At 42.2% G+C, this 12,678-nt stretch overlaps 1 protein-coding gene and 1 non-coding gene across 3 annotated transcripts in view; both read left to right on the plus strand.

Moving 5' to 3' along the window:
* Positions 1-5,543, plus strand: part of LOC115399568 (endothelial PAS domain-containing protein 1-like) — a 47,384-nt gene extending 41,841 nt beyond the window's left edge. For both annotated transcript variants that reach the window (XM_030107007.1, XM_030107006.1), the window contains one exon: positions 221-5,543. In XM_030107007.1, coding sequence (XP_029962867.1) covers positions 221-369 — 149 coding nt within the window. In that variant the 3' untranslated portion in view covers positions 370-5,543. The remainder of the gene's footprint in view (positions 1-220) is intronic.
* A 6,191-nt stretch (positions 5,544-11,734) lies between these two features.
* Positions 11,735-11,807, plus strand: trnar-ccg (transfer RNA arginine (anticodon CCG)). The gene has a single exon. It is a non-coding gene; the product is annotated as a tRNA-Arg (tRNA).
* Positions 11,808-12,678: the final 871 nt, after the last annotated feature.

Consider the following 12,678-nt stretch of genomic DNA (forward strand, 5'->3'; position numbering starts at 1 on the left):
AGCAGAAACCGGCTGGGAACTCATCACCATCATGAGACTCGCTCACAGTTTAAACAGTTTGTTCTTTACCGAACAGAAACTTAGAAACGACCTGCAAATGCTTCAAGAAAATATTCCCATTGCAATGTCTAACTGCCCACCAGCAAGTAACAGAAAAACTACACAACCTGCACCACCTTCGTACTAAAACTGCCACCTCCTGTCTCTGTGCGTCTTCCAGGCATCAGCCGCTTGCTGGGCCCGTCCTTCGAGCCCTCCTTCCTGCCCGAGTTGACCCGTTACGACTGCGAGGTCAACGTCCCGCTGCAGGGCAGCCTGCACCTCCTCCAGGGCTGCGACCTGCTGAGAGCCCTGGACCAGGCCACCTAGAGCGCCTCGCCCGCCGTCGGCCTCCGCCCGGACTGACTCCCACCCAGCGGCCCGAGACTTTTCAGTCCTCGTCTTTGTACCTCGAAGGCCTCGTGAAAGCCGCGGGGCGAAGCTACCTAATGGTATTCATTACCACACCCTGCCTTATTTAGCCTCACCCCCGTCGTCTGTAGACTTCAACCTCTAGATTGTCTAAACAAGCTGAGAAATCAGGGTCAAGCCACTCACACCCCTTCAAAAATCCTCAAAGCTGCCCTGCATTGATAAAACTCATCTCCTGCCCACATATGTTGAAATAGAAGGGGGTCAGAGAGATTTTCTTTTAAAACTTGTGACCTGTATTAAAAAGTCTTGACACTGGGATAACGCCTGCCTCACCAGGGTTAAAGGCCTGGAAGTTAACCCCGGCCTGGTGTGAAGTGGGTGTTAGTGGTGTGGGATTAAAAAAAAACGTAGAAAGGCTCCTTTACATGCTAGCTCTGCCCAAACGTCCACACGGTGGAGAACCAGCGAGCTGCAGCTCACATCCCAGCCCTCTACTTCTACTCTGTACTACCTACACTCTCACTAACAAACACACTGTGTGCTTTTCATGTCGAGTATTTGACCTGCAGCTCGGAGACACGCCGCTCCAGTCAGAGACTCGAGCTGGAGCTGGGTATCATGAGCTGATTCTGAAGTCCCAAAACTCTCTCCTCTCCTCTTGTTGTCTGATTCTGCTCATCGGTTCCCCCAAAGATGACGTTTCTAATCACGACGGTGCAATACGCAGGACTGGAGCACTTTACGATGTGGCGAAATGTAAAGAAGCACTGATTTCTGCTTCTGATTAGTAAATGTAGTTTTATTTAAATTATTGGTCGAGGCCATTAAAGAGATGAACAGAATATAGACACAAGATTCCCCAAATCCTAAAGTTATGATCTCTATGGAGGCCAGCTCCAGTAAAGTCATTTGTATTTTTGTTGTATGATAAAACATCTAATTGTATATAGAAGGTCAACTTGATTTAAAAAGGAAAAAAAAAAAAGTTTTACTTCTTTCATTGTGTCGCTTTGGATGGATTTTACAATCAGAAACAAGCGAAAACCTCTAAACTGAGCTCGTATGTGTTTGCTTGTGGCTCTCCTGTCTCAGATGTAATGTCTTTTATGGGTACATGGCCTTAATGTCTCCTGGTAAATGTTCTCACTCAAGTTTCCCAGCTTGTAGTTTCCTCATCGTGTGGCGGGATGGTGCAGGGCGGCAACGGGACGACTGCGCCTCTGCCAAGTCACAGATGGCGAGTTTCTCGTTGCTGTTTCTGTAACATTCTTTTACTTTTGTTTTTGTCTTTTTTGTTTGTTTGTTTGTTTGTTTTTTGATGGGGTTGTTGATCGTGTGCAAAACCTCCCACCTGGAGGAGCAGTGGATTGTCTGGCTCAGGTGACCCGGCCAGGACCTCCAGAGGTCCAGTCAGCATAACGTAGCAGTTTCCGTGCAGCGCGAGGCGGAAGCTCTGTTAAAAATTTTTAGCTTAGCGTTAGCTTCCGTCTCGGTGTTGAAGTTTCAGAAGTTATAACGTAATCCAACAAAACGTGCAGATACGTCGTCATTTTCCCCGAAGCGACCCAGAAGCTGCAGAGCTCGGCAGAGAACCAGAAGCGGTGAAATGATACCCAGCCCAGCTCAAACCGGCGGGATTCATCGGCCTGCCTCGTCTTTCTGAACCCGTCCCGCCGCTAACCGGTTCACAGTAGCATTAGTTTGGGTCAAATTATAAACATTATATTTTTTATTTTAGAGTTATTATGATTATTCTATATTTCTGTTACTGAATTGAGACATTTTAGCTCCTATCCACCCCCTCCTCACATTATTTAATCCAAATCGACGGGACACTTTACGTATCGATCCTGCTTTGTTTTGTTTTTTCTTTTTGCATTTACTTTCTTCTTACTCAGTTCACCAGATCATTAAACATATATTGCCATACATGTACTCTACTGTAAGTTGAATATTGTTAAGTTTTGTTTATTTTTTTCCATCTTTTCTTCCTAAATCTCTCTTTTCCTCGTCGGGTAAGTAGCTTTTGTGTGACTACAGGGTTTTTTTGTTTTATTACTTCTTATCGTGCAATTATTTTTGATGGAACTGAAGCCTTAGGCAGTGTGTGACGAAGCTACATTCATCAAACGGATAGCGAGTGTGTCCTGCACATGCTGTGAGGTTTTATGTCAGCTGACACCCACCGAAACGGACATCCGGAAAACACAGAGGTGTGCACAGATCAGGAGGTGACGGGGGGGGACAGGGGTCAGCTGGCATGCATGAATTAGCGAAAAAAGACGAAGAAGCAGATGTATTAAAATCATATTGATCAGTTACATAATAAGGAACAAGATGAGTCCCGACGGGCTGTTTTCTTGTGATATTATACAACATTTGCAATAAAAGAACACATTTTCAATGTAATGGTGCATTGTTTTTGTATGCTGCAGGTAATTTCCAACGAGCAACCCTGAATTATGGTTCAAGTAATACCAATTCAGTACACAAAAACAGAAAAAAAAAAGCTTTTTGTTTAATTGGACTAAAATACAAGTGATTAGGTATTACATTTAATTAATGCAGTCCTATATATGTATTATCGCATTATTGGCTACAGTTTCTGCAATTCAACCTCAGAAATGTGAAAACTATTGGAACGTCACCGCAATATCAAGTTTATTAACATACTTTTGGTTGCTCACAGACAAATAATCCCTCCATCTGTGCACACCACTCCACACTCACTCCATCAAGTGTTTTTTTTTTTTTTTTGTCCTTTACTATTATCAAAAGGCCAGTTGTTTTTACACGAAGTACCTGCAGATAGCAGAAAGCTTCTGACGATTTGGTTTGTTACTCAGACTCTGCCCTCTCCCCGCTTTTCTCTCTCGCTCGTCTGTTTTTGTGTGGTGACCACTTCTGGATATGAACTATAGAGCTTTGTACACATATATAGTTGATGTATTTAATGAGAGAGCTAATGCAGAAGACAGTGTTTTCTTTTATTTTGAAGTGTTCTTGTGTCCTGGTACTTCGCCCCTCTCATCCCTCCCTCTAGGTGCAGTTAGATCAGGTCTTTTGGCAGCGCTGTCTTCCCCCCTCCTCTTTTTTTGGTGTTTTTTATCCATCTTTCTTTAGAGTTTTATCCTAAAATACCTGTTTTAATCTGTTGGCTGGCCAGTACTGTTGTTGTTAAAAAAGAAAAAAAAATACTATACATTAAAAAAACTGAGATTTAAAAAAAGGTAAAATGTCAGTTTTACTAAGTTCCACTTTTCAGATATGTAGCATTTTGAATATTGTAATAAAAAAGTAAATAAGAAAGACAGTAAGAGGCGAAGTTGCCACATTTTAATCACATAGTTTTCCAGTTGCATATATATAAAGGCTGTGGTGCTTTATAGACCTTATATAAGTCATTTTTAGAGCTTTTATTGGATCCACTAACACTGTTTAAATGTTTTTCTGCCTTAAGATGTGCTGAGCTTCTCTTTAAAGTGGGTTTTAATCTGTATAAACGTGCCTTATCGTGACTGTAGATTTACCCTTCCAGCACACAGTTTGTTCAGTCCGACCTGTAGATGAAACTCTGGAGGTTTTTTTCTTGAACTGATCACTTTTCAAGTCGCAGTGATTTCAGTTTAGAAAAAAAAGAAAAACCTTCTGGTTTGCTAGCTCACACCTCCGTTTCGGTTCCCTCCTTCTTGAAGATCATTTATTTCCACGTAGAACAAGCAGACCGTTTAGTGGAAGCCTCTTTGCTTTTGTTCACTCTTGTGGTGCGGATTCAGATGTGCTTCGCTCGGGGTCCCAGTCCACATCCCTGGTGCACTCCGAGTTCAGATGTCCAACGCCACAGCCCTCCAACTGAGTGTGAACACCTTAGAACACATTAGAACACAACGTAGATCTCCTGGTGACTTTGCGGCTTGAGGTTTTAAAGGAAACCGTTTCCCCGGCGGCCCACGGAGCCGCTCGATGGGGTCTTTAAGGATTAGCTGGAAAAGAATCGACTGTACTCGTATAAGTTTGATGAGTAGTGTCGCACCATGCTGCACATGCTGCTTTGATTGTGCATGTGAGCTTTTCTGGCACTAGCGCTGCGATGTGGGTGATGCTAACCGCGTCCGTGGGATGAAATCTCAAAAAAAAAAAAAAAAAAGAAGACGGCTCATTCTTTGGTAATTTGAAATATGTTCATTAAACTGTGCTCACGAGCTCTCGCAACATGAAACCCAAACCAAATGCTTTGAAACAGCTCCCAAACTAATTGAAAGTTTTGCTGAAATGATTGTTTGCTTTATTTCCTTCATACATTAAAATCGAGAGGTTAACGGTCATGTGATGGAGTTATTTCCAGCACAATTTACCCACTGACATTCGTTTCCCCATTCATCCACTCACAGATCACTCCTATTCCACGATTTTATCTCCCGAAACGTATTTTTTTTCACAGCTTAAAAAAAAAATGTGTACATGTGTTCAAATAATAAAATTGGAATTCCTTCATATTTGAATTTTTAAAGCCAATGAACCCATTCCTTATTGCTGGATCTTAAAAAAGCACCTTATAGCATGTTCAAAATGATCTTTTTTAAATTGTTATATCTATTTTTGGATGCAAATTTAAAGTGCAATATGGACATGTTATTGGAACGGTTGATTTTCGGACGCCAAAGATGATTCAGCACTACAGCGTTTAATGCACACTGAAGGAGACGGATTGTTTTTAGCAACTCATGAGTTAAGAAACAAATCGTGTTAATGTAAGTGAACAGAGTTGGCTAGATGAAAGTTGATTTTAAATTAAAAAAAAATAAAAATAGACAGAAGGGACGTTCCACAGCTATTCTGAACTTGGCATTTTAAGGAAAAGACGGTTTGTTCTATCAGAAACCAAAACTGGGTGTCAGCTGTCCTGAAGGACAGAAGAAAGCTGAATTATCTGAGAATGCCGGTTTGAACAGTAGATGGGACTCTCTGAACTGTAGCAGGTTTCTCACCGGTGGTAGCGCTCGACATTCTGTGCTGCTTGAAGGGTCCAGCTCAAAAAAAACAAAAAAAAACAAAACCTGGAGTCCATCGGCTCCACTTGGTCTCCTCTTTGAAGACAACATCAGCATTTTCTCTTTGGTTTTGTGTAACAACAGGGTTTTTTTTTCTTGACTTGTATTCTGTTTTTGTCAATGTCATATTAGCTCATTCAGATTTTTTTTAATATGCTAAAAATCCATATTGATCTTATTATTATGATATATTGTTCTCATTGTTATTACTATATGGGAAATTTAACCCAATAAGAAGTTTGTGTTTCTGCACTGATATCTTATTAAAGCATACTGATCTTACCCTCCCTCACGGCTTCATATCTTCTTTGGACCTACTTTTGTTTCCATATCATATTTTAACTAATTAAGGGATTCTGTGACCTTTGAGTCTCATTGAAGAGGAACAAAAATGTGGTTAACATTTCCTAGAGATTCAATAAATGGAGAATTTTTTTACATGTTTGATAAAAATATGTTGACGTGATTTGTACGTGATGAAAATGTCCATATTTTCACAAAAACCAAACAATTTCCTCAGAAAATGAAAACAGTGTCAACATGGAACCAATTTTGATGAAACCTTCTGGTACAAAGTAAAAAAAAAAACAATAAAATGCCCCAAGAAACCAGGCCCATGGGCCAAAACTGGCCCATGGGCCTTATATTAGACACCACTGTTGTAGCTTAAGATACAAGAGGTGTCCAACATGTGGCAGGCGGGTTTGAAACCCAGTCCGATTTTAACTTTTCCAGGGGCATTTGATTTAAAAAAAAAAAAAAAAAAGAGTCAAAAGGATCAAATTTTACAAGTTTGTTTGGAAATTTAAATGTTTTCCTGTCAGGCAGCTTTGTTCAGGTGCCTGTCTCCTCGGACCCCCAGACCGGCTCCTGCCAAGTGTTTTGTATGTAACAGGTGGGAGTGTGTGAGCGCGAGCGTGAGCGTGCACGGCTGTGTTTGTGTTGGTCCGCGGCCAGCGCCGGGCTCAGTTCAGGCCCATTTAGAAGTTTCAAACAGTTTAATTAACAGAACACGGCGTGACTGTTTGTTCTGTCCTCCCTCTTCCTCGCGGCCGGCCCATTCAGTGTGGAGCAGAGACTCGAAGAAGGGCGTTTTGCTCGGCTGTTTTCTGTCCTCTGCAGCTTGAGATGGGGATTGAAGATTAGCGGGGCGGGTTAGGCAAGAGCTGCAAACAGGCAGCGGCCTTGTGGAAGGTCATGACGGAAACTCCATATTCTCATTTAAATATTCTGAGTCTTTCACATTTAAACTCTGAGAGGGCGTTGACTTTTGAGTGTGGTGGTTTAAAAATGATCAGAATCAACGAAAAATCTCTAAATCTTTCAAACCGGTGATATAGCTCAAGAATGTACGAAGGGATGTTTTTGTTGAGATGCAAACTGATTATTTCTTTCCATCTCTGTGGAAAAGCTGTTGATGAGAGTCTGAGCTGCTCCGAAGCCTTGTTGCTCATTGCTTTGGTGTGTGTGTGTGTGTGTGTGTGTGTTGCATTGTGACGCACATCCTGGATTCGAGTCTGGAAGGCAGACGGATCGACACAAATACACGGTGCACAAAAACAACCTGTGAGATTCTGCAGGTTTTCAGGATGCAACACGATCAGAGGAAAACCCGGAGACGCAAACAAAGCACAAAGCCGATGGTTCGAACCCGTGTCTGGATGCGTTTAGCTGCTGCACATCAGGGCCTCATCGCCGGTGATTAATCTCATTCATCTGTAGTGATTTTGTGTGTCTGTGAGCATTCACAAAGTCGTAGAGATTTCCAGGTTAAGCTAATTCTGTGTGATAAAACGGAATAAATGGGGGAGAAAACAACTAAAGCAGCTTAATGAAACGGCTGAAATGTAACATTTTCTCAAAAAAATGCCCCCAAAAAACTTGAAAGTGCTAAAATAATGATAAAATGTTCACTATCCTGGATGGTGAAAGAAAATTCATAAATGCAAAATAACATATAGTTTTGGTATGCACATCAAAATTACATCTCAAACATTAGAAGCTGTTTTGATCTGACAGGTCAGACATGTTTAGTGGCTCCGGTAGAAAGCGACACGATCCTTCTGGTCACAAATGTTTCAGACACCTGCTTCAGACGAATGTCTGGGTTTGGGCTGAATTTGAAAACACTTGAAATTCGGTCTAAATCCCCAGTGATGGCGGCTCCTCACCTGCTTCATCTCTGAGTGTGTGACTTCTGATTCTTGACACCGGTGGAGGTTTGGCCGTTCTGCTGACGGGGGACGTTGTGAGACGTTGTGAGACGTTGTGAGACGTTGTGAGACGTCGTGAGACGTTGTGAGACGTTGTGAGACGTTGTGAGACGTTGTGCCAACACATCCCGACGAGTCGTCGTGTCAACAGACGGCTCTTCTTTTGTACGTCTTCCTTCCTCCACACAAAGGCAGGAATCCAGACCGCACGGGCACAGAATAACATGCGAGGCAGTAAACAACACACACACACACACACACCTCTGCATCCCTTTGTTGGAGCTGATTCGGAGCCTTTTGTTTCCTTCAGGTGGGGAGTCAGGAAAACTCGGTGGAGGTAAAAAGGGAGGAACCGGCGCCTCGGCTCGGCCGGCTTCCTCCGGCTTCGGCCGTCCGAGGAGAGTCTTTCATTTAATGTCTGCTCTAAAAACTTTCCAAAAACTCAAAGTGTTCACCTCGGACTGCAGGACATGACTTTACTGCCGCATTGAGCTCGTTTGTCTCCTGTAAGCTTTGACAGAAAAGAAGCACAAGGCCATGTGAAGAGTTTTATAGCTTCAGATGTGGATGTAGGCCAATGACACCAAAACAGTTAAAAAACAAAAAAAAAAAAACCCTTCGGTCGGCACCAGAAATAGATCTGGATTCAAGAGCCCCGGTCTGATTCCAAGCTCGAGCTCATCTGCGTCTAATGAGTCTGAAAAACCAGGTGGAGGTCAAAGAGGTCAAAGAGTCAGGATGTGGTTTGAATAGTAAACGTTACTCAGACGCCGACTCTGGAGTCGAGGTCTGCTGTGAGGAGCCTCAGACTCTTTTCACACGACAACGTTTCATTGGTACTATTGGTTGGGAACCTGGACCGGGACCAGGACCAGGAGAATCTGGACTGGGACTCATGGAGGAAACATTATTATCCATCGCATTGCGCATGTAGAAAAAAACTAGCTCCATGGAGACCAAGTCCGAGTGTTTTCTAAACTTCAGTTTTCTCTCCTGAAAAAAACCCTCCCGGATCCTCTCTGGTTCTCTTTGCTAGCTCAGGACGGTTTCCCCCGGAGAAATGTCTCCTAAAAATGTTCATGACCCCAAGAGCGGAAGCCGCTTCAGCTCATCTCTCTCCACTTCATTTAGCGTCCCTGCCTGGAAACTGTTTTTCCTCCTCGTTGCTTCATTTTTGTTGTTGTTGTTGTTTCATCAGCCGGTCATCAGTGTATGAATCTGTAAACATCCCTCAGCAGGCGGGTCAGCGGCGGGTTCAAGCTCCACCAGACAGTCGGATCCATCATCTGAAGCTCTGCATGCAGAACAAGGGTTCCATCTGCTCGTGCAGAGGAACTTTGAAGAAGCAGCGTTTCAAAAAAAGTTGCTTTTTCCTCCGTTTCCTTGGAGACTGAGTGTCTTGAAGAAACCCTACCTTGGGAACCGTCTTCGAAACAGACTCACAAAACACGACAAAGGTTTCCCGTTGTCGAGGCCTCATGAGGCCTGAGTGAACCGAGTCGTAGAACCGACTCTCACACTCCGATTTACAGTCATTAACTGAGCTCGAACGCATGTTTCTGCACTGTCCTCTATCTGAGGAAACTACCATTGAAAAAAAAGCAATAATAAGCCAGATTTAGGCCACAGCTGAGCACAATGACCATCTGACGTCCGACAAATATTGACCACTGATTGTACTGCATCTTTGTTTTCTGTGGGAATATACTGTATATTCATAAATACAATAGTGGGCCAAATCAAGCCTTTCCAGACTACAAGCGCCTTCGGCAATTGTTCAAGTCTGGGAAGGACGGAGAAAAAGCTGTTATGCAACCAGTACTTCGAATGTAGAGCCAGAAATAATCCTTGTGACGGTGACGAGGTTCTGGAGGGGTCAGCGATTCTTCACCGCCGATAAATAAAATAACATCGCATGTCGAGCGGTCAGTTCGTGCCTCACAAATGACAAATATACACGTTTCTGTGGAATGATAAAATTACCGGCCAGCATATACAGAGACAAAAAGTTTATTTTCTGGGTTCCTGTTCTCTCGTTATGTAAGTGCTGCAAAATCGAGCAGCAATAATGGGCTCAGTTGGGATTTGCAGAGGCATGACCGACTCTAATTCCAATGATCTTCATAAGCTATACACTAAAGTTATGCTGAGATCAGTTCAAAAGATCAGGAAACCTTTAAGTTGTGAGCAAAACTTAGCAACGCACACATCTCTGAGCGAAGAATAACACGTGTGATCGAGCCTGTGAGTTCCTCTTCAGAACGGTTAGAGTGGAAACTTCACGGTGTGTTTATATGTGTAGGTTTAATTTCCGCACGCTTTGATTTTCAGAACAAAAAAATAAAAGAAACAAAGACGAAGAAAAAGAATCACACACGGCTGCGTTTTCTGATCTGTGAGCGACCTTTTGCCCTCCTGTCTGTCTGACTCCTCTAACCCCTCAACAACCTCGAGGGCACTTCCTGAGTGGAAGGAAAGCACACAAACATATAGAGAAGAAGGCGTTTCGTCCTCTGAACAGTGTGTGTGTGTGTGTGTGTGTGTGTGTGTGTGTGTGTGTCTCTTTGTGGGACCGAAAAACTTTACGCATCACTGAATTTTTTTTTTGTGTTCCAACATCCTTAAACATACGTTTCGCCCGTTTTCGAGGGTGAAAATGTGGTTTTACAGCTATAGTGTGTGTGTGTGTGTGTGTGTGTGTGTGTGTGTGTGTGTGTGTTAGTGAAAACCACAGACAGTTCAGGCTGTATGGCTTCCGCAGGGTAAACATCAGCTTTCTCATGAGAACGTTAGTCTCTTGACTTGTCAGATCCTGTGTGTGTGTGTGTGTGTGTGTGTGTGTGTGTGTGTGTGTGTGTGTGTGTGTGTGTGTGTGTGTGTGTGTGTCAGTACAGTACGTGCACATCAATAGGCATTTTAAAGTATGTTGTAAATTGCTTTGTGATAAAAGTTTTTATCGCTGCATTTAAATCTCCTCACTGTATCAATGAAAAAAAACCCCTCAAAATTCAATTAAAAATACTTTGAAAAAGAAAAGAAAAGAAAAGACAAGCGAAGCATTTTGAGTGATTATGTGCAAACAATCTGTAATAAATTGTAAAATTAAAAATTGTTGCTTCATAAGGATTATTTTCTTATTTTAAATAAAAGGGTCAGATTTTTAGAGGGAAAGTTTGTGAATGAAATGTAAACTTAAAGCACTTTTCACACACAAATAAATACATTTAAAGAGTCTTGACTTGATGATTGGGGGCAGTTTGTTGATTGAGTCGTTTCAAGAAGCTTTTTAGCATGAAGCTACAGCACCATCTACAGGAGAAACCTTCAAAGTGCAACAGCCTTCAACACTGAAAAATAAACTTCACTTTCTAACTACAAGAAACTATGGTTTGGAGTTAAATACACTTTTTAATTAATTTACCTTCACTCTATGATCAGGATGAACTCCGAAACATTCTTGAACAGCATCCTGTTTTACGATAAAGCATCTTAAATCAGTTTTCACTTGTTCCATTGGCAGATTTAGATTTTTCCACTAAATTTAAAGTATGTTTAACTTTTTCTGTCTTTTTCTACCTCGACTTGAGTTAAAATGCTCTTGATTTAAGATACATTAGATTGAAACAAGACTCTTTTATCTTGCTGAAATATACTTTTTAAGTGAAGTCGTCTAAAATCTAGTAGAATGAAACATTTTCCATAAAAACAAGTCTCAAGAACGGGGTCAAATTTGAGTTCCGGGTGTTTGATTGATGGAGCTCAGTTGGCAGTGAACTGTGATCCAGCCATGTTTTCTGGTGACGCTGCGTTACTGCAGGGTGGATCTGTCTCTCGTCATATGATTGATTATCTAAATTCAACAATCGCCTTGTAGAAACAGAAATAATCCTATTTTTGTTATCTTCTTGTTAATCCAGATGGAGCAGCCACATACAGATTGCAATCTATAAATAATTAAAATTCCCATTGTTTATTTGTTTTGTTACAAAGAGGAACAATTTTAAAGATTTTTCTGAAAAGATGTAGATATGATTCAATATAAGATCAGAATTTTGTGACCCAGTGGCCTAAAGGATAAGGCACCAACCTCCGGAGCTGGGGATTGTGGGTTCGAGTCCCACCTGGGTTGTTCTCTGGGTCTGTAAAGACAAATGATCCTAATTTCTATCTTTAGGATTGCTTCAATGATCATCATCACATGAAGAGCGAAGGTTTTCATTGCGGACGTGGAAAGTGGTTAGCTGTGTTACCTCAGGCCTCTGAATGTGATGAAGATTCTTGGCCGGGTCCAGCAGGAAGCCTGATAACGAGCCTCATTACAATCAGCTGTGTTGAAGCTTCGGCCCTCCAGGAGCCAGTTTGACGCCTGTGCCTCAGGACCGGTGTGCAGACTGGACTCCTTGAAGTGAACCGTAAGAGCTGGAGCTGGCTTTCCATCATGTTGACCTCTATTCTAACATGGCAGGCTCAATCTCAGACAGAGGGGTTCTGGGTTTGAATCCCGCCTGACTTTATTGCACTTCTAATGAACCGACTCTTTTGAATGAGTCGACCTGAAAGATCCAAATCTTTGAAATGATTTGACCCAAAAGAAGCAAGTGTTTTTTTACAATTTCAGCGTTTGACACCCCAGCTCTGATGAATGCATATGAAATGCAGAAATGTTCACTTTAATCCTCTTATTTGAGATCAGTCAGAGAGTAAAATCTCCGCCACAGCCTCCCCTGTTTTCCAGAAGCCTTCATGTCTTTGTGCGGGTACATTTGCGCCTGTGACGGTGCAGTTTAACAGACTCGTGGCGAATTAACTTTCTCTTCTCAGGAGTCAAATGAGTGAAACCAAACTGTGCTTCCATGATGTTGTAATGTTCAGGTAACTGCCTCACAGTAGCTTTATCTGGCTTTCAAAATGCTCATTTGTGCAGTGTTCAGGATTATATAACATGCTGAGTGAACTATTTAATCCTGATAAACAGCAGCGAAGTTACACTGTGGCAATGA

This window comes from Salarias fasciatus, chromosome 13 (genome assembly GCF_902148845.1).
Source record: "Salarias fasciatus chromosome 13, fSalaFa1.1, whole genome shotgun sequence".
Taxonomy (NCBI): Eukaryota; Metazoa; Chordata; class Actinopteri; order Blenniiformes; family Blenniidae; genus Salarias; species Salarias fasciatus.